This window comes from Paramisgurnus dabryanus, chromosome 23 (genome assembly GCF_030506205.2).
Source record: "Paramisgurnus dabryanus chromosome 23, PD_genome_1.1, whole genome shotgun sequence".
In the NCBI taxonomy this organism is placed as follows: Eukaryota; Metazoa; Chordata; class Actinopteri; order Cypriniformes; family Cobitidae; genus Paramisgurnus; species Paramisgurnus dabryanus.
Genome location: NC_133359.1, coordinates 15,363,786 through 15,387,270, shown reverse-complemented (window position 1 = coordinate 15,387,270; position 23,485 = coordinate 15,363,786). Strand labels below are relative to the sequence as shown.

Below are 23,485 nucleotides of genomic sequence, written 5' to 3'. Positions count from 1 at the left end.
ATATTCATAATGCCCGATTCACACATGATGTCATGTCTCACAGCGGCGTGCGGAAGGGTTTATGTCTTTAGTCAGTCACACAAACACACCCTTCACAGATGGCTAGTTTGGTGGGACAGGTGAAATATTAATCAGGTCTCATGTCGCACCATACCATTCTAACGTTAAAGAGGTGATTAACCCTGCCCCTTATCACACCTGCGCACGCACCAACGCGCACAAGCCCCTATGGCAACCTTACAGCCGTTATGGGAATATAAGCCATGTGCATACTCTGCATATGTACACTGTGTACTGTATAACATGTTACAAAAGTGGATTCTGGACTTATCACAGTTAATGCCAACTTGTTATTCATGTTTATTGTGATGTGACTGTTTCAATAGTACATTCTCAGAAAAAGGTACAAGACGGTACAAAAGTTGTCACAAAAAGTACACTTTTGCACCTAAAAGGTGCATATTTCTTAGCATACAGCTATACATTTCTGTTCCTAAATGGCACATATTGGGAACTTCTTAAAAGGTACCGTCCCAGTGACTTTTGTACCTTTTTTCTGAAGAACAGCATTCCAGAAGTTGCATACTACAGGTGACCAAATCTGTGTAAAACCAGCTAGTCAGTTTTTGTGATTTTCTGTTTTCTACATAAAATCATCCTACATAATGTTTAAAACATTGATATCTTTAATATTGACTGAGTAAGACCATATCGAAGATATGACCATGGCAATAACAGTTTTACCAATTTTGAATCTAGACTGTCAAAAAATGGTCCAAAGCTGTCACTGGGGCTTTAAAAGGCTCTAATATGTACCATTTAGGTACATAAATGTGTACATTTGGTACCAATTTGTACCTTGAAGGTACTAATTTGAATTGTTAAGGTGCAAAGCCCCAGTGACACGTAGGACCAATTTTTTTTAAAAGCTTTATTAATGTTTTATTACAATCTCCTCCAGTGATGTTGGGTTAATGAATCGTACGTTTCTGTACAATGCACATTTGGTACAAATTCATTTAAAATCCCCTTCTTGTAATTTTTTTTCAGGATGAAAAATCGGTTCTGCTTTTATTATAAATGAAACTCACTCACTGTATAAAATGTATTTAAAATGAAACTAATTTTTGCATTCGAATGAAAGCCAAAATTTGAACTGTTTAGGTGCAAAGGTGTACTTTTTTTAATACTTTTTTTTTAAAAAGATTTATTAATGTTTTATTATAATCTGCCCCGGTGATGTTTGGTTTAGAGTGGGGCTTCATTCTTGCTTTTTTAATGAATTGTACAGTTCTGTACAATGTACATTTGTTACAAATTCATTTAAAATCCCCTCCTTGTAAAATTAATGTTTTTTTTTAGGTTGAAAAATCTGTTCTGCTTTTATTATATATAAAACTCACTCACTGTATAAAATGTATGTAAAATGAAAATATCTGGGAAAAAACTAAATGTAGCATTGGAATGAAAGCCAACATTTGCTCAACAATGAATTTGGGGCACCACCCCATTGAGAGGTGGGGACCATTTTTTGATATATTGTTTTTAAGATTTATTCATGTTTTATTACAATCTGCTCCAGTGATGTTGGGTTTAGGGTGGGGCTTCATTCTTGCTTTTTTTTATGAATCCTATGGTTCTGTACAATGCACATTTGGTGCAAATTCATTTAAAATCCCCTCCTTGTAAAATGTATATTTTTTCAGGTTGAAAAATGCATTCATTCTGCTCTTATTATAAATGAAACTCACTTACTGTATAAAATGTATGTAAAAAGAAATTATCTGGAAAAAAAAACGAATTGTACCATTGAAATGAAAGCCATCATTTGCTCAACAATGACTTTGGGGCACCTCCCCATTGACACGTAGGGACCATTTTTTATATATATTTTTTTAAAGATTTATTCATGTTTTATTATAATCTGCCTCTAGTGATGGGGTTTTTTAGGTTGAAAAATCTGTTCTGCTTTTATTATGTATATTTTTTCAGGTTGAAAAATGCATTCATTCTGCTCTTATTATAAAAAAAACTCAATTACTGCATAAAATGTATTTAAAATTAAAATATCTGGAAAAAAAACGAATTGTTGCCTTGGAATGAAAGCCAACATTTGCTCAACAATGACTTTGGGGCACCGCCCCATTGACAGGTAGGGACCATTCATGTTTTATTACAATCTGCCCCAGTGATGTTGGGTTTAGGGTGGGGCTTCATTCTTGCTTTTTTATAAATTGTACGTTTCTATACAATGCACATTTGGTACAAATTCATTTAAAATCCCCTCCTTGTAAAATGTTTGTTTCTTCGAGTTGCAAAATCCGTTCTGATTTTATTATATATAAAACTCACTCGCTGTATAAAATGTATTTAAAATGAAAATATCTAGAAAAAACTAAATGTTGTATTGGATTGAAAGCCAACATTTGCTCAACAATGACAGTTTCCAGGGCAGGGTTTATATTAATCCAGGACTAGGCCTAGTTATACATTTAAGTAGTTTTTATAAACATACTTTACAAAAAACAATACAGTTATGCATCTTGAGACAAAACAATGGATATATGTTAAGATATGTCAGTAATAGAAGCTCAAACGTGCATTTTAGTCTGAGATTAGGATAAGCCTGTCTGGGAAACCGCCCCTTTATGATCAATTTATATTTAATTCAATTCAATTCAAAGTTATATATAAAATGTTAATTGTTACAAAGAAGCTTTAAATTGAATAGAAACAAAGCACATACAAAAAATATTACCTAATAAAATAATGTAATAGTAGTAATACTCTTAAAGATTGTGTAAATGGAACATAATAATGAAAGTAGCATAAACGTAATGTACAAAAAACTAATGACACAATACAGAAATTCATAATTTTAACCCATTCATTAAAAAAAATGGTAAAAGCAGTACTGCCTGGTAATAACATTTTTATGATCTTCAGCATGACATCCCTGAAATCCGTTATCCCTCCCAATTTTCCCTTTCTTCTTATGTATCTTCTACCCCGCTCCACCCATCTCTCAACGTTCAATCTTGATTCCCAAGGTATCTGGAGTTGACGGTACATAAACCACTAAAACAACTAAAAGCACTACAGGGTGAATATGACCCGAGCCACATTCTTGTGGCGTGAAACAAAGCAGACAAGCCCAACCAGATAATCCAGGTAACTGTGTTTCAGTTCGTAAAAAACACGATCACACAGGTATTCGCATACGCATTTATTTAAGGTTACTGCTGTTGACACTTACACCAGTCAAACTTCATTCTGAACATGTCCGTGTTTCTGTTCTCGGCACTTAACACATACTATCCATTCCACGCAGCCCAAAAAAATACCGTTTATAGTACAATCACTGAGTAATTACGATTTATTGTACCCAGACACACCTTGCTCACGGGATGCATACGTGCCTGCTGGTGCGTTTTACCATTTACAACGTGCCACACCAATCATTATTATAGAAAGAAAGACAAACCAATAGTAAAAAGAGGAAATAGAGTTGATATAACTGTGATGTAAACTCTGACAAGGCACAAATCACGTTGTAAGGGATTTTTTACACCTAAAAAAAGGCACACGTATGTAGATATGCATCAACAAAAAACACCGAACTAGCAACTAGGACAATACACACGGGATTGAATTCAGAAACAAACAGCGGTAGTTATAGGCACAGTTTCCATCTAAGCAATGAAAACCTGCAAGACAGGCATCTCAAACAATACAGTAAGATTATAAACCTTGTGAAATGATATAATCTGATTATCTTTATCACGTTATTTTAAGCAAACAGATTGTACGTTGTACATAAACATGTGAGACAAATTTAGAAACTGTTGTATGAGATGCTATCTGGTCTACGCTAAACTTCGAAACATCCTCGACTTCGCAACTTTAAGGTTTGCTGTGAATGAAGTCCATTGACACATACTTCTGGAGTTCATGGTCAAAGTTAATGTGAAAGATAGCAAATCATTTGCCTTTATAGCTCAGAAATGTTTTATCCTGTCCGGCACATGTGACACGAGATGCGTGTCACCCTTCTGTGGAGAACAAGGGGTGATGGAGCGTAAACCAGGTTGAGATTTTATGTGTAGCAGTTTAGGAACTTTAATGGATTTAGTGATGCTAAAATGATTCATTTCATCTCTACTAAGTATGCAGAGCAAATATAAGAATGATATTTGTAGGTTTGTAGGTGAAAGGTAAAACACTACGGTGCTATTATAACATCGTTTTGTTTAAGCATTGCAACTGGTCCGAGTGTTACAATGTTTTTTACAAGTTTATTTCTGAAGTGCATTTCAAAAAACAGTTTTACAATATTAGCACAGGCAGTAATAAAGATATACCGTATAAAGATGTATACATATATATATATATATATATATATATATATATATATATATATATATATATATATATATATATATATATATATATATATATATATAAACCCAACATGACCCAGCCCTTTTTGGGGACATGTATCTTTACAGTATATTTCACCAGCTTTTTATATATATATATATATATATATATATATATTTATAAAAAAGCTGGTGATATATACTGTAAAGATACATGTCCCCAAAAAGGGCTGGGTCATGTTGGGTTTATATTGGACATAACACACCGGTGGAATAAAATTGACCCCATTTGCATAACAACAACAACCCCAAATTGGGTCAATTTTAACCTAGCATGTGTTCTGTCCAATATTAACCCATTATGGGTAAAAATAACAATTTTTAAAGTGTGGTATTATTGCAAAATACAAGTACACTAGCATTACCAACTGCCAAAAAATCTGGAGGTTTTTATATGTTTGTCTGAACAATGGACGTCTGGAAAATATAGCATTGTCAGACTTAAGCAAGATGAGGGTTGCTAAATAAATAAGCATAAAAGGATTTAAAATCATATTTCACATATAAGAGTTACAAAACTAAACTATAAAGAACAACTTTGGTTGCAAGTCAATTCAACCAACTATTTTAAGTTGACATAACAAGTTGATTGTTTAATTTGTTAAGTTAAACTAAGTTTTGATAAGTTGACATAACATGTTGATTGTTTAATATGTTAAGTTAAACTAACATAGAAATATATGTCGGTTTGATATAATTGTTTACAGCGAATCATGCTTCATGTATTAAGATTCTGGACAGATATTAAGTTGGATCTCTCAAATCTAAAGTTTGGAAAACTTTTCAACCCTTTCACTGCCTTGTTAGTTTGCTTAAAGGGAACAAGACTATTTCACAAGACTTTATTAAGATGTCAAATAAATCTTTGGTGTACCCAGAGTACATATGTGAAGCTTTAGCTCAAAATCTCATATAGATAATTTATTATATCATGTTAAAATTGTCACTTTGTAGGTGTGAGCCTAAATGTGCCATTTTTGGGTGTGTCCTTTAACATGCAAATGAGCTGATATCTGCACTAAATGGAAGTGCAGTGGTTGGATAGTGCAGATTAAGGGGGCGGTATTATCCCCTTCTGACATCACAAGGGGAGCCAAATTTCAATGACCTATTTTTTCACATGCATGCAGAGAATGATTTACCAAAACTAAGTTACTGGGTTGATCTTTTTCACATTTTCTAGATTGATAGAAGCACTGGGGACTCAATTATAGCACGTACACATGGAAAAGTCAGATTTTCATGACATGTCCCTTTTAACTTAGGACTTTTTTTAGGACATTATGTTAATTCTGCTTTCATTATTATGGTCCAGTTACAATCTTACAGATACTGAAAGTCAAATGCTCTTAAAATATCTACTGCATCCATATCCGTGTCTTTATTGTGTGAACATATTCATTTATGGTCAAATCTGGCATGCACTCGAACCTCAGGTAAACAAAGAAAACCTCATCAAATGTGTCCAAAAAGCTACTGGTTTACAGAACTGTATACCTCAAAACCACAAAACCAACACTCAACATACTATGAAAATGCATGACCCCATTTTCTATTTCCATGTTTTGACTTTAATATCTTGTTCCTTTATAGTTTAATATAACTACAATCTCCAATCAAATTGTGTGTGCATGTTCTTATATCTGTCCATAGAAGCACACAACATGCAACTTTTACACCACTAATATAGTTATGTGCATTATATTGCATTTCTGTCAAGAGATCCTTCTAAAACTCCCATATTGCACCTTTAATATAGTGATGTTGTTAGTATGCAGATGAGTATGTATGTACTAATATTGACTCTGCGGTGAATTTAAGAACAACACGGTTATTGATTTCATGCACTTGTCTTCTGTTAACCCTTTCATGAGCAACAGTCAACAGTTTTGCAAGACGTGTGGGCAGGAGAGACTGCAATATCTCGTTGGTGCAAGACAAAAAAAGGGAAGGTAAGACAGGATGATATTGGCAAAAACCTGAATAAACAGACGAGTGGAATCTATGAAAATGCAGACATAACTCATTAGACAGAGCGGGATAGATTTCCGGTGTGGTATGCAAAATCGACAGACTTTAAAGTTGCAAACACCTGCAAAAGCAGAGATGAAATTTAAGGTATGACAGCATGGTTTACATAGAGTGATGTACAAAATAAATGTACCAGGTGCAACAGTCAAAACCTTTAGGTGCTTAACAAGACAATTAATCAAGACTTATCAGCAGGACTGGGCTTTTAGATACCTGAAATGTCAAGACTATAGAGATCACAGGGTCAAAAATGAATCAAATATGCAAAACGAGTAACAAAAACCTATATGTAAACTATCACACACTGTATGTTACTAAAGATAAATATGTGACATTTTCTGCAAAAATCCAGCTAAAGACATTAATTTATTGTTTTCTATATAAACTCATCTTACATAATGAAAAGAACAATCTTTAAAAATATAACCTTGATATATCTGTAATACAGACTATTCCAAAGCTCATACGCTCTCATGTCTCAGGTACAAACATTGTCACCTTATCAGAAAGTACACTTTTGTACCTAAAAAGTGCACATTGGTACCTTGGAGGAGGTACATACAGTACCTTGTACCTCAAAGGTACCTCAAAGGTTCATAGGTTCTGTACCTTAATGCAATCTATTAGGACCTTTATAAAAAGTAGGGTCCCAGTGACAACTTTTTTTCTGATAGTGTTGTTACTTAACATATTAGAAAACATATATTTTCTTATATATTATTCTAAGCTAATACAGTGATTTTTTTATAAAGACCACAAAAATGTGAAAATATTTTAACCCCTTCATGAAAAAGTAAAAAAAATCAGCAAATTCTACTTTAAGTCACATTTTGTTTTAATGCAAATGAAGCACTTGATTAGACTGGTATCATGCGTATTATGCAAAACTATCTTCAGTATGACATGGGTAGATAAATCGCCTGCGTTGTAGTGAATACTGGCATCCGAGCTAAAAGAATTCCTCTGTGTGAACAATAAGGCACATTTATGGAGCAGTAAGACACTGAATGACAAAGTCACAGATACATTTAGAGAGAGAGAGAGAGAGACATAGAGAGAGAGAGAGGACAAAGGCACAGAAAAGAAAAGGATGAAGGCTCAGACTGGTACAGTTGGAAACAGGGTTAGCAGTGTGTTGGACTATGGTTGGGGGTTGAAAACATACATTCAGTCCGGCCAAAGGGCACAGAGGCCATCTGCAACCCCCTCGAACCCTAACCAGCTCTACTGTATATAAATCCTACACATAACCAAACTCCTCCAATGCCCAGATGGTGGGAGAAGTAAAAATCTGTCATTGACAGAAAACACAACATGCATTTTATAATTAAAAAAGGGTATCTGGTGCAATATATCGAATATTAATATGCAAATTTCAATTTTTTGCAATAATTTAAAGGAAAACACCACCGTTTTTCAATATTTTACTCTGTTCTTACCATATCTATCTTTATTCAATGTGTGCATTTAATCTTTGTACAGCTCGTTGTGAATGTGTAAGCATTTAGCCTAGCACGTCGTGAATGTGTTAGCATTTAGCCTAGCCCCATTCATTCCTTAGGATCCAAACAGGGATGGATTTATAAGCCACCAAAACACTTCCATGTTTTCCCTATTTAAAGACATGAGTAGTAACACGAGTATGGTGGCACAAAAAAGTGGCGACTTTTTTAAGCGGATAAAAATGAGAACTATATTGTATGGCGGAAGAGCACTTTGTTTGCAGCACTTCGACTTCAGCACTTTTTCTTTTGTGCCACCATATTTAGTCGTGTAACTACTCATGTAAGAGTCTTTAAATAGGGAAATCATGGAAGTGTTTGGTGGCTTCTAATTTCATCTCTGTTTGGATCCTAAGGAATGATTGGCGCTAGGCTAAATGCTAACACATTCATGATGCGCTGTACAACGATTAGGTGCACGCATTGAATAAAGACAGGTATGTATTAATTAATCTAAATTGAGGTAAGAACATACTAAAATATTGAAAAACGGTGCTGTTTTCCTTTAATGTTTTCAATACTTCACCAAGTTGTGTATAGTCAAACTTTTACGTTGAGGTGGATAATAGAAAGACTGGAACGGGAATGTTAATGTCTGTGTGTGTCATGAGTACCATGTATGCTGGTGACATATTTTCAGTTTTTAAATATATCTTTATGTAGTTCAAATACATTTTTTCAACTTTAAGCATTACCATATCATATAAGTTGTTAAACACATCGCATTTTTTAAATATCATGCCGTCCTAGTATCTGGTCTATTGTATTAGAAGCATTGTTACACTATGCTTAGAGAAGCAAGAATCGATTCATGGGACAACGTCAAGTTAATTATGGCCGCATACCGGCAGAAAACACACCCATACTGCTCTTGCTTTAAGTTAAGAAGAAGCAAACAGAAGACAGCTGTTGTCTCGTTCAATATTTGATTTATTATTAACAAGGTATGGGAGGAGGTATGCATCATCTTTAGACGCTAATTTGGGTAATTCAATGTGAGCGATTGTTACCATAATGCTTAAATAACGAACCGTTTGTTTAGGTGTCACTGGCTGGCCAAGCCTATGGTGAGTCAGTGGTTGCCAAGCAGGGCTTTCTGGTAGGTGCAATGTCCAAAGTTCACATTGACATCGACTAAGATGATAATGGGAAAGATGATAAATGACCAATTAATTCAGCTTGGGTTTGCTACGGGTATCTCATGGTCAATAAATATTAAATACACCATAGTAAAATTGAAATGAAACAGTACTGTTTGTCGTTTCAAACTAAATATAATGTGAAACAAGCTTGATGGTAGGCTAGCTTAGAAAAAAGCTTTAAAACATTACCTCACCCCTTTCAACAGTGATCAGGGTAAAGGGGTCACATGACCCTTGAGGGTTCTTCCGAATCAATGATTAACTATTATCCAATCAGTGCCAGGATACGCAGTTGGACGGACTGATCCTGATAAGAAGGGGTAACTGTTGGACCATTATAAGCTGTCAGCAAGCGAAGTGGCACTGATTCGGGGACAATGTAAAACATTTGACGTGTGATATTTTACCCAAAAGTGACTCACTTGTCAACCTCATTGTCAAGTGTTCATGTGATCCTTTGAAACAGGTTGTACTAAAGTGAAAAGTTGTGGCTTAAACAGGTTCCACCTAAAAATGAAAAAGCATGTGTAATTCATGACTTATTATTTACAAACTGGCATGACTTTCACTTATCAGTGAACATTTTGAAGATCAAAACTTAGTTACTATTTGCTTTTAAACAGAAACTAATAGAGACTGGGGTTGTCAAGCTCTAAAATGACAAAAAGCACCAAAAAATGTATTATAAAAGTGGGTTTATATGCACTATCCCATCCTTATTTACATTCATTATATATCTTCTTTTTTTAAAATTCATCTTTTCTATATGGTTAAAAAAGACAAAGTTTCATTCATGTACCTTTAAATGCAATCAATGCTGAATATACTCTCAGAAAGAAAGGTACAAAAGTTGTCACTGGGACGTTACCTTTTAAAAAGGTCCTAATATGTACCATTTTGAAGTACCAAAATGCAGCTTTTAGGTACAAAAGTGTACTTTTTAAAAAGGTACCGGCCCACTTTGTACCTTCTGGTATGTGTGTTATATGTAGGACTGATATAACAATCTTTGCCATTATCTTTCCTATCCAATGTATCCCTATATAGCTGGTGCGGGATCAGGTATTCGCTGTTCTCCTGCACGTACACAATGACGAAACTGATCCCAGACCTGTTGCTCTGGAAAATGTAGGCGGTACCGAGACGGGTCGACTCTAACCATAAACAGGGATGTTGGTGGTTGGCAAGTCACATCACCTAGGAAACTGGCAGAACCTGTCGAGTCAGATACTGGAAATCCTCTTACAAGTATTTTCTCTCTCTCTGTTTCTCACCCTCCATTCCTTTCCTCATTCACCAGGTCATAGTTACAATCAACCTTTCACAATCCTGGGGTTAGCTGGAATGTGGGGATGGGTAGAATCGTACTAAACGTGCTTACTATCACAGTTCCTATGAAGAACATGGGCCTTAAAATATATCCAGAAAATCATTCTTACAGGCACGCAAAGAGTAGAATGTCAAGAAAATGTTTTAGCGAAGCTTAAAAGATGCAAATCTACATCTAAATCAACAGTGTGAGCCCTTCCCTTCAAACAAGGGTGCAAAGGTCCCTCCACTCACAGTTTACACACACGAGCCATCATAAACAGATCAGCTTCACATGGGGAAAGCGTCATACTAATGATCGAGTAGATTAGAAATCCACGCAAGGCCAGAAGACCACGTCGGAAAACGAAGTTCACAGATTTTCTGTTCCACTTGCATTTTGCGACAGGTACACGCTGCACTTTTGCGTGTAGCTTTACCCTCATCAAATTTCTCAACAGTTTTTGGGAAACTTCGCTTGCAATTCTCCACACCATTTACTCACCACCACTTAGTCGGTTAGTTACAGTCCCAACCAAAAGTACAATGTTAGAAGAAATGCTGTTAACTTTTTTACTTAGTTTTTTTGTCTTGTTTTCTGTACAAATATCAAAATATTCTTACATTTTTTTGATAAGCAAAAAAAGACTAAGAAAAAAACTAGTTTTTGGACAAATAATACAAAATTTAAAGGGACACTCCACTTTATTTGAAAATATTCTCATTTTCCAGCTGCCCTAGAGTTAAACATTTGATTTTTACTGTTTTGGAATCCATTCAGCCGATCTCTTTTAGCATAGCTTAGCATAATCCATTGAATCTGATTAGACCATTAGCATCCATAGAGTTTAGATATTTTTCCTACATTCTTATGTAATAATCAAGGACTTTGCTGCCGTAACATGGCTGCAGGAGGTGCAATGATATTACGCAGCGCCTAAAAATAGTCCCCTTGGGAACTTTCAATAGCAGAGGACTATTTTCAGCATTTGCGTAATATCATTGCGCCTCCTGCAGCCATGTTACGGCAGCAAATACCTTGATTATAACACCAGAATGAGAGTAAAGTTCCTAGTCATATCATCCTAGAAAAATCGTGACTTTTAATTTTCCGTCAGTCTTAGTACACGATGTAACTACAAAAGAAGTTTTAAATAGGAAAAATATCGAAACTCTTTGGTTATTTTTTAGCACAATGCTAATGGTCTAATCAGATTCAATGGATTATGCTAAGCTATGCTAAAAGTTGTAGTGCCATACCCAGAGATGGGTTGAATGGATTCCAAAACAGTAAAAATCAAATGTTTAACTCTAGGGGAGCTATAAAATGAGCATATTTTCAAAAAAGTGGAGTGTCCCTTTAAGTAAATATGTGCTTAAAACAAGCAAATAAATAAAATAAATAAAAATCTTGAAATAAGTTTACTTTTTTCTTAAACAAAAAATGTCTCACTCCATTGGCAGATATATTTGCTTGTTTTAAGCCCAAATTCACTTACATTGTACATTTTTGGTCTAAAAACTAGTCTAATTTTCTAAGGTCATTTGTTCATCAAGAAAATACATCTTGATTTAGGAATTTTTTGATATTTGTACTGAAAACAAGACAAAAATATTGACTTTGAAAAAACTATGAAAGAAAGTCATTTTTTTGCATTGCGCTGCTATAATCCACACCCAGAGTGGTAAAAATTAACCCTGAACCAGTAAATTTTTTTGTATTTTTCACAGAAACCATCACGACACTTCTGTTTTATGAGATTAAGAGTGAAAAATGTGGTTTCAAAATGGCCAAACACACCTATGGTCAGGTAAATGATTACTTCATGATGGTACTACACTGTAAAAATGTATTGTTGGTTTAACTTTAAAAAGTAAGTTACCAGGTTGCCTTAAAATTTTGAGCTTATTCAAATATTTAACTGTTTTGAATCAACTAATATTTTAAATTAAATCAACTAAAAGTTTATGGCAACCAGGTAACTTACTTTTTTTTTTAAGTTGAACCACCAAATCCTTTTTATATTATAATATCAGCATCAACAAGCAAACAATATAATTGTGGCTTCTTTGGCTGTTAGCTCTCCCTTTCAAAAAGTGAAACTAAAAAGTTCATAGTAGTAGTACCTCAAAGGTACATATTGGTACCAAATGTATACCAATCCATACCTAAATGGTACATATTAGGTCCATATTAATGGGTACTGCCCCAGTGACAGCCTGGTAGTGTAGCCCACTATATTATTAAGATGGAAAATGTGTACCAGACGATTATTTACTGTAAATTCTGGCACAAAAAGCATTGAAATTAAGGTGACAACATTACAATGAACTTTATGTGACAATAAAGTTAACACCCATACTCAAAGCAGGTGAAACAAGGGTCATCATTTCCAATAAAAGAGGAAGATCTTGTCTTCATGTTATATAACAGCAAACAATCCGTTAACGCAGTGATGAGAAATGTTATGAGATAAGCGTTTGTAAAAACAATGATATCTAAAAGGCATTTTTTCAAAAGATAGGAGTTTGTTCTTGTGTAAACAGAGGACTGGTCTAACATCCTGTACAATCAATATGCTTTTCTCCTTCCATTTTCCAGCGTTTATATGTCTTTTCTTCATCTCTATCTCTTTTGACAAGGCTGACAAATGAGGTTCTTTCTTCTCTACTGGATGAACCTGTTGCGTAGAACTTGCTGGAAAACTTGGAGCTTTGCTTTACCCCATAAGCACATTTAACTTAACCACCCTTGAAATACCAGAGTTACAAAACACACAAAGTCACGACGAGGTCCTACAAAGGGTGCTTTATTGAGTTCCTTGAAGAATTACACCACCTGGTTCTTACTAACGTAACCTTCACTGGTCAAACTGGTTTAGGCTAGTATCTATTTAACGCATTGCACAGATTTCAGCTTGTCACTGTTGAAGATCAACATATAGTACGAATCAAGATATCAATAATGCTGGTGCCTATTCGAAAATATACTATGTGAAATAAAATGCAACATAAAAGATGCAAATTATTTACTTGAATTTAAATGATGAAAATCAATCTGAAAGCAATGTGTTTGTAGCAATATCTACAAACCTGCTGAAGTTCAATGGTGTCAGTACCAAGCGTCATTTTTCTTACGCAACCCATATGACAAATGAATTGCACTGATTCGGTTCACACAACGATTCTCTGTCAATCCTCTATATGCATGAATCTGAACCACAAAACTCTCAATGCAAGCATAGTCATAAGTTTATATCAAACTAAAGTTCCCATAAAACTGAAATAAGCATTGGTGAGCCATACAGCCTTCAAACACAAACCCACAAAAAACCAACCACCATGTCTGTACTTTACTACATTAGCCAGCGATAGCTTTTCCGTGTCCCAAGGTTCCACACGGTACCATGGCTACAAGTGTCTCCTGGTGACTGTAGCCTTATGAGTCCTGTACCCAGGTACTCCTCTCTTGGGAACCCTACTTGATGCAATTAATGAGCACGCAAACTTTAGTAACTTCAGGGACCAAACCATCTGCCTTTCTTCTCTGTCGTAATCTATAAAAGTGACCTACATGAAAGTCTAACCTCTGAGCATCTGCTAAGATTGGACCTTTGGCCCCAAGCATACTGTATAACGTCCCAATACCGTTTCACCTGCTCCCTAGGTGTGATCCAGCAGTCAGACATAGCCTCCTTGGGGAGAGAGTATGTACGGCTGTAAATTGATGAGGTTTGATGACACTAGAGCACTAAAGTACTGATGCTGTCCCTATTGGTGTAGCATCCCGTAGTAAACATTTCTTACACCTGAGGATAGCCGTTCATCTTTATATTTTTGGTTTTAGGCTCACTGCATAAACCTGAATGTTTCAACGTGAGGTCCTTTATATCCAGGATCACGAGATGAAATTAATAAAGGAATTTTACTGTATTCAGCATTCACAACAGAGAAGGCCCTTGGTAAACGCTGGCATGCTTCTTTGTGGCAGATGAATTAGCAAACAAAAAGGCTATTGAAGGAAAATTCATATCCTCGGAGAAAAACATTCCAGAAGCTAGGAGACACATGCTTCTGCCTTCATACATTCTTCTCAAAACCTTCTCATTGACCAATTTAAATCCTCAACATATGTTTCCGGGCTAACTTTTAAGATAAACAGTTTTTAAAAATAAAGGTGCTTCAAGATGCCACAAAAGAACCATTTTTGGCTGTATGGTTCCATAAAGAACCTTTATACATTTCTGTTTCACAAAAGGATATTTAAATTATAAAAATCTATGAATGAAATGGTTCTTTAAAGAACCTTTGACTGAAAGATTGTTTGTGGAACAAAAAATGGTTTTTCTATGGCATCGCTGTAAAGAACCTTTAAAGCACCTTTATTTTAAAGAGTGAAGAGCCAGTTCACCAGAAATTGATAAATCTATCATTATTTATTCACCAGTGGCGGCTCGTGACTTCTCATATGAGGGGCGCAAATTCAAAATATGTTTTCGAAAATGTCATGTGTGTTCCTTGTGTTTTCCAAATATGTGTTTGTTGCGTCATGTGAACCATGTTAATCACGTGTTTCGTCAAAATAAGTGCCTGTTGCACACGCGTCAAACCCGTTTATGATAAAAGAGATGCTCACGTTCACAAAATACACGCAGGACACTTAGGGTGGCCATTCGTGCCAGTTCCGCCAGACACGTCCCGAACATGTTTTTTTTCGGTTGAGAAATGTATCACAGGTATGCATTATTTTTTTGATAAACGCACACCTGACCTGAACTGTCAAATGTCTTAAAAAAAACCCGCCAGAGCAATGTCTGTGGTAACCGTGGTATAAGCTGAATAATTGATGACGGGCCGTTCAATTATTCGAAAATAATGCACACCCAAGGACATAAAGCATGGGTGTGCATTATTGTCGAATAATTGAACGGCCGTCATCAATTATTCTTTACTTATTCAGTTTTCAGCCCATGTGCACTTCTTTCTTAAGATGAGAAACTTAAAATTCCTACACACAATGAAAGTGAAAGTCGACCAATCTGTCAATAGCTGACGTTTTGCATGAATTATTTTGTAAAAGAAAGAAACCTCATATGGGTTTGGAATGGCATGAGAATACATAAATGATGATAGAAATACATTTTGGGTCTACATTGCCCTTTAAAGTCATGAATTATTGTTTAAGGGCCAAGATACAGTGCACAACATTTATATAAAAGATTACGAAAATCAGAATCATGTACAATAAGACCAGGAACGTTGTGAAAGTAAATACAGATGACATGTTAACTTTAAAGTTTTGGTTTGAAACAAAAAACAGTTTACTGTTGATTCTATATATGTAAGGAATAATTGACGACGGGACGTTGAATTATTCGTAAATAATTCATACCCCAGGTGGTAATGTGTGCATTGTTTTCTTATAATTCAACGGTTACCAAAGACATTGCTAAGACATTGCTCTGGTGGTTATTTAAGACATTTGACAGGTCAGGTGTGTGCTTAGTGTAAAATAATGCATACCCTAGAACATTTCTCAACCAATCATAATAAAGCGTTAAACAGCCCTGTCGTATAATAAGGAATAAAACTGTACACCAAGTCCTCTTATCAAAAGAAAGTAATCTAAGGATTTTTATTGGTCTAATACAAAGTGATACAGCTAGACAAAATGAGGGGTTCTTTCAACCCATGGTAGGGTCACATACGGACAAACCCAATTTTAAAACTAACCATAACTCTTACAAAAATCAATAATCAATATAAGTTTCACTGACTAGGACTGCATGTGTAACGCTAAGTGACATGCCATTTAGTGATGTCACCGAAGGCGCATGAATATAGACTATGTGAGATCAAGTCTTTATCCTTTCACCTCTGTACAGAGTCACTGACAGAAGCGACACCTTGGTTTACAACAGTGAATTATGACCTCACTAATATAGTTATGAGGGCAATGTATCTAGCAACAACATTTTCATCAATTTCTCCATTTATTTGACAAATGAAAAATAACCTCATTGACATTTTACCCTTTTATTATGACACTGCACTGCTACACTGTAAAAAAGCAGCATTTTTGTCAAATCAACATTTATTTTTATGCAACTCTAACTTAAAAATTAAGTTAAACAGCTTCAACTGGTTTTTATAAGTTATGTGAACTATTCACAGGTCAAAACCTTAAATAGTTTGTTGAAGTTGTTTTAACTTCATGCTGCATTTTTTTACACTGCATAAATGTCAGTTATGTTGTCATACTCTCGAGATTTGCGCGAATAAAAGCCGTGCAGCTCTTGCACCAGGCCAACAAGTCAAGCTGGTTTTTCAAGTGATCAATAAGAAGCAAGAGACAGACGAACCCCAGTGCCTAAGGCCTGAGTTTGTCCTCCCAATGTATTATCTGTTAATACTACGAATATCTCCATGTTCGAAAACTTCACAGCAGGTCTAGCTAGTTTGACAGTACTCGGTTAAATGTGTGACAAACATGTGTGAGTCATTCTTAGTGTCTTAGGGAGCAATCGAGATCTTAGGGAGAGGCTGGTTCAAAAACCAATGAGTAATAAAGACTGATAAAAGATGATGGGAATGATTAAACGGTGTTGAACGTGTAGACCGAGCTGGTTTAGTGGGCCTTTTGTTTCAGACTCACAATGATTTTCAGGTTTTGATTTTCTTTAAGAGTGACAGCTAAGATTATTATACAGGTATATTAATCAACATAAAAATTAAATTAAATTAAACATAAATTAAATTAAATTAAACATAAATAATTCCTTAAATAGGCCTAAGACTAAGTGGTAGTTTCCCGGACAGGGTTTAATCCAGGCCTTAGCTATACTAAGACATTTAAGTGGTTTTTACAAGCAAACCTTACAAATAAAAACAATACTGGTGTGCATCTTGAAACATAACAAAAACACTGATATATTTTAAGATTTGTCAGGGCAAGGCAGCTCAAACATGCATTTTAGTCGGGGACTAGGGTAAGCCCTGTCCGGGAAACTGCCCCTAAAAGTTTAGAAATCCCCTCATATAACCCCAACGTTGCTCTACAGAGAAAATTAGGAACTTAATTAGTTTCAATTTATGATCATTGGCAACACATCGACCTGAAAGCTTTTATCCACAAGAAAATTACTAGTGACTGGAAATACAAAAACTATTAAGGATTACATTTCTGCAAAATCTTCTTTCTTAAATGGGACATTATTAAAATGTCAAATAAATCTTTGGTGTCCGCAGAGTACCTTTGTGAAGTTTTAGCTCAAAATATCATAAATTATTTATTATAGCAATTGTCACTTTGTAGGTGTGAGCAAAAATGTGCCGTTTTTGGGTGTGTCCTTTTAAATGCAAATGAGCTGATCTCTGCACTAAATGGAAGAGCCGTGGTTGGATGGTGCAGATTAAGGGGCGGCATTATCCCCTTCTGACATCACAAGGGGAGCCAAATTTCAATGAACTATTTTTTCACATGCTTGCAGAGAACGGTTTACCAAAACTTAGTTACTGGGTTGATCTTTTACACATTTTCTAGGTTGATAGAAGCACTGCTGACCCAATTATAGCACTTAAACATGGACAAAGTCAGATTTTCATGATATGTCCCTTTTAATGGATCGTTCACACAAAAATGAAAAATCTTTCAAACCTGTGAATGTTTTTTGTTCTGCTGAACATAAAGAAAGATATTCATAATCAAGCATAAAGCAGGAGCACCATTGAATTCCATAGTATGAAAGATAAGTACTATGGAAGTCAATGGTGCTCAGGTGGGATACATTGTTCAGAATATCTTCCTTTATTCAGCAGAATAAAAAATTATACCAGTTTGTAACAAACCTGTGAGTAAATGATGACAGGATTTTAATTTTTTGAGTGAACTATCCCCAAAAACTATGCACCACTTTGCTGACCAAACAACTAAAAGCATCCTAAAACTAAAAGCCTTTACAAATGATTTTTAAAATACCAGTAAACCTACAGCACTTTTTATTACACGGGGGTTCAAATGTTCTTGTGAAACACTGTAAAGATTAACAGTGATGTAATATAAATCAGACGCATCACCTCATGCCAAAGCCTCGAGTTCAGTGGTCAAGGGCCGAATTCTCACACTATTAAACAGATCAGAGTATTTACACTGCAACCATCCTATTAGACTCAGCACCGAATATGGGCCAAAATTTGAAATGGGTAACATCAGGGCTCAAATCCACACAAACACCTCTGTACTGTATTGGAAAAACCATACTAAAAAGATTAGCAAGAGCCAAGAGTTAAGCAATCATTAATGACTTTGTTTTATCTGTTCGGCCAAACAAAAGCTGTACTATAATCGGCAGAGGAAACGTGGAACTTAACCGGCAATAAAAAGAAACAAAATATGCAGACGTGGATTGTAAGGCACTAACAAACAGTGTACAGTAACAGATCGATGAAAATGTCATAAATAATCATGACTCCTTTCCTTTTTTCTCAAGCAAAGCAGGTTGATTGGGTAAATGCATTAGTTCCTTCAATATAGCCCAAAAAAGATATAAAGCCTCAATTTTTTTATACAATGCATGAATTAAATGGCTTCAGATGACTGCAAACACTACTGGATGGACAAATCATCATACAAAAATGGAAAGTGGTCATGAAAATCTCAAGATGATATTTCGTGAAACACATAAAGTCCATGAAACCTGTGTTGTGGGTCATGCTTGAGTGTCTGCTTAGACAAGACAGACCGGTTTGACTGTCACACACACCTCTTGCATTCTAAAATATCCACCCTTCAAGCTCAGCTCAAGCATTACATCAAATATTAAATATTAGCAAGTACCAATAAAATAAGTTTAACACTTTACAGCGTTGTTTACTTTACAATATGTACAAAATGATAATAAAATGACAATAATGTATAACGGTGAAACTGGAAGGTGAGCTACTGGTCCTCCCCCACCTGTTCCTCAGGGAGTGACAGATGAGAGGCAAACACAGACACGAGGCTTGTTTATCTAATAAGAACCCTGAAATATATATCTTTATAAATATTGCTCTGATTTATTTTATCCTGGCGTCTAGGTCTCAAAATCCAGCGCCACGAGCGCGTTCCAACAAAAAAAGATTTAAAAAGTAACGTTACACTTTATTCGCGCCTTCGAATTTAAAACAATTTTAATAGTGACCGTTATCTATAAATGTAAAATTTTAGATTTACAGTTAAGTGAAACTTTTCTGTGTACCACAGTTCCTGAACCGAAGCCTGACATCTTGAGATGTGACCTCGCATAGAGGTTAACTTCCTCATAAGTGGTTGTGACTGTTCGAGCGACTTTCTAGTTACGTACCTCCATGTCTTCATCTGTGCAGTCTCTGTCGATTTCGCCGATGTAGTACTGCTCCAGCCACCTCCGGGCGTTCTCCGAGTGCCTGTGCGGTGGACCGTCTAGCTCCGGGCTGATGTCCTTGCCAGAGCGGCGGAGAATGAGCGCCTCTCCGCCCGGGTGCATCCGAAGGAAGCCCGTCACATCGTACACGCGCGTCCCTACTAGCACCCAGCACGAATCCTTGGTGCAGTGCTTGGCTACCTCATTTGGCGAGAAAAAGCGAGGCGAAGGCGACATTTGACTTTTCATTCGGGGGGCATCCACAGTAGAACAGTGAAACGAGAAAGCAAGCAGGTGGGACCCCCACTGACTTTACCCTGTGCTTGTTGACTAGTGACTACAACTACTGTCCTTCAACTTCGCGTTTGAGCTGAGTTCATAGCCAGCCCGCTCATTAGCATATCATGAATATTCATGACGCAAGCGCTGTCGCTCTCTGAGCACCTGTTGCACGCAACAAGTGGCTAAAAGTTTTACAGGATGCCTAGTATTAGTAATACTGCGTTTATATTTTTTATGTTTACATTACAAGTGATATTTGTATGCTGTTTTAATTCATTTATATTTGTGTTAAAATTTAACTGTGTGTACATTGTGTAAACTATATCGATACTTGCTGTGTACCCCCTCCCTTTGTGGGCGGTGGATATGAAATAAACCTCTGGTTGTGTTTGCACATAGGGTGCGTCTCAAATTGGCTGTCAATAGCGATTCATGGAATTGTGAGACGTGACTTTAGTCAAAGAAAGTTTATTTATTTATTTTGCTGTGTTAGATTTATTGTTCTCTTTATTATCATAATTATAAGTAGTAAGCTAGTAGTAGTTTTATTATTAGACAGACTCACTGATCTGACATGGTTTTAACTAACAGTAAAGTAATAAGTTTCATAATTGGTTATTATTAGTTTTCATTCAAGCTGTTATTTATATTAATAGTATATAATTCTGTATGAACTTGTTTATTATTTTTATTGGTTTGTTTATGTTTTTTTTTTTAACTATGGATACCACACCCGTACTAAAAATTCCAGCTCAGACCAGCATAAGCTGGTTGAAGGTGGCAGTCAGCTGGTCTTCCAGTCTGACCAGTTAAGGCGAGCTAGACCAGTTTAAAAAGTGACCAAAACACAGCTAGACCAGTGGCTGGTTGCATAAACTTCTAATACTAGTCTTAAAAGTTATGCTTTTTTTTTATTCAAGACTGATCATAACTGTTTTAAAGGTGCTACATAGAAAGGTAGATTGGTCTAATTTAACCTCCTAAAACCCGAGCTTGGGTTTGGTTTGCATTTTAGATTTCTTCCAGCTATTTGGGGTTAGGAAGAAGCAATAAATATAATAACCAAATATTTTTCTTTGAACATGAAGCCGTGTAATTATCCACGCTTATGTACAACAAGTTCCAGTTACACAGAATTAAGTATTATGGTGCGAACAACAAAAAATGTAATGTCCACAGATGTGGACACACCAGGTCAGGAGGTTAATCCAAATAATAAGACTCATTAGCCCTAACTAATTGCTATGTTTATGCAACCGGCCACTGCTTTCTACTAGGGCTGGGTATCGATTCAGATGTTCCAGATCGATTCGATTTCGATTCACAAGCTATCGGTTCGATTTCAATTCCCGGTTAACTTTTCGATTCCGGTTCTCATGTAGGTTTTTATACTCGATTCTCGATTCAACTCAAAAAAAATTCTTGGAATTTGAATACATGCAATTTACTCCTTAGACCTCCCTAACACACAAACTTTATGCCTTCTTTGATTTTATGTTGGTTAAGTTTGTGAAATATTAGGTTTTATACCCGGGAAACATCATAGCCGGACTTCATTAAAATTCAATTAGACATATTTACATTAGAAAAAGTGTGTTATACTACCGGTCACAATTGTGACCGTTAAAAAATTCTCAAAATATATCTGTAAGTGACCCCACGTACAAAATTGATAGTTCTATTTGTTAATTAAGATGTTTTACTTCTTTTTGTAGTAGTCTGAGGTAGACATCTTCTTCTAGATGTGCAAGCAGGAAGTAAACTGATCTGGTCATATGACCTTTCACCCTAGTCACATGACATTGATACATTTTAATCAAGACAATCTATTTTTTCATTTAAAAGTTTAATTTCTTGCCCAGAGCCAACATCAACACTTTTAGAGCTTTCAGAAAGAAGAAAAAAAACACGGTCACAAATGTGACCGGTGGGATTAAATGGGTTAATATAGATTTAATACAAATACTATATAAATAAAAAAAGAACAGTGAACAGCAGTTTACAAGTGGGTATTTAATAAAAAGAAATTAAAGGCCACAACACGTCCCTGCTGAAAAAAACAGCATCAAACCAGCATGGACCAGCATGGGAATTATGCTGGTCTATGCTGGTTTAGCTGTTGGTCACAGCATACCAGCACCAAAACACAACATATGCTGGTATAACCAGGGATGCTGGTGCTAATGCTGGTTTAGCTGGTGCTAATGCTGGTTTGTTGCTGGTTTAGCTGGTGCTAATGCTGGTGCTGGTTTGATGCTGGTTTAGCTGGTGTTCACTAGCAAACCAGCACCAAAACACAACATATGCTGGTCTTGCTGGTATGCTGGTTTTTTCACCAGGGGTCTTGCTTGCGAAATATAAAATGCTTCCATACCTCCGTTCAATGTTTGCGGAAATAAATATCAAAAAATAGATTCTGCTCTTTGAGAATCGATTTTTAATCGACCCTGTTTAAAAAAAAAAACCGATTAATCGAAAAATCGATATTTTTTTTGCCCAGCCCTACTTTCTACACCAGCTAAAAAGCTGGGAGACCAGCATAAGATTTTTCACAAGGTACTCCAGTCCAGGTATTTACTTTAGAAAGTTTGATTTAATTTTTGTTTCATTAAGAACATAATGAAATTGTAATTAAATGTAAACAACACTTTATGTCAACCTCTAAAGTGTAACTGTTTGTTTTTGCGGGTTATTTGACCATGCTTCACGTTGAATGGCATTGTGATGTCACAAAACACACACCGTTGAACAAACAACATAACAAGAGGATGAAAAAGAAAAGACAGCGATTATTAACCAATAAAAGCCAATGTTATATGTGTTTCAATAAAAATAAAGTGGTCTAAAACTATACAAAGTTTTATTAGTTTTTTGAAACATTCCCTACTGAAAAATCCAGCCAAGACCAGCATAAGCTGTATTTAGCTGATTTAAAATGGCAGTGGCTGGTTTAAGATGGTCCTCCCTGCCAAAGCTGGTGGGTCAGGTGGTCTTCCAGTCCTGCTACACCAGCAAAACCAGCTTAAACCAAGCTGGGAGACCAGTTATGACCAGCATAAGCTGATTTTTCAGTAGGGTTAACTTGTATTTAATGGCTAGTATTTAACCATTCAAAACTTCTTAGTTTTACTTTTAACATCCACGCCAATTCCTGCAGTCTTGGGCTCCGTTGAAGTTTTATGGTGGGGGCTTTCTAGTTTCGTCTCATGGTGGCAGTATTGTAGAGTAAATAAACAGGTTTGACACTACAAACCTGTTTAAAGAGATTATTTAACACTCCTTTAAAATGCTGTTTACATGTTGTTTCACTATAATTAAAATAAAGTCATATTCAGATTTCTTAAAACCCCCTGATTATAACAATGAAAAAAATAATTCTGTGAATCATAAAGTAACCA

The 23,485-nt window shown here is 35.7% G+C and overlaps 1 protein-coding gene across 1 annotated transcript in view; it reads right to left on the bottom strand.

Annotated features, from left to right (window-relative positions):
• fa2h (fatty acid 2-hydroxylase) overlaps positions 1 to 20,168 on the bottom strand; it is a 31,217-nt gene extending 11,049 nt beyond the window's left edge. The window contains exon 1 of the mRNA XM_065291629.2: positions 19,767 to 20,168. Coding sequence (XP_065147701.1) covers positions 19,767 to 20,054 — 288 coding nt within the window. The 5' untranslated portion in view covers positions 20,055 to 20,168. The remainder of the gene's footprint in view (positions 1 to 19,766) is intronic.
• Between the last annotated feature and the right edge of the window lie 3,317 nt (positions 20,169 to 23,485).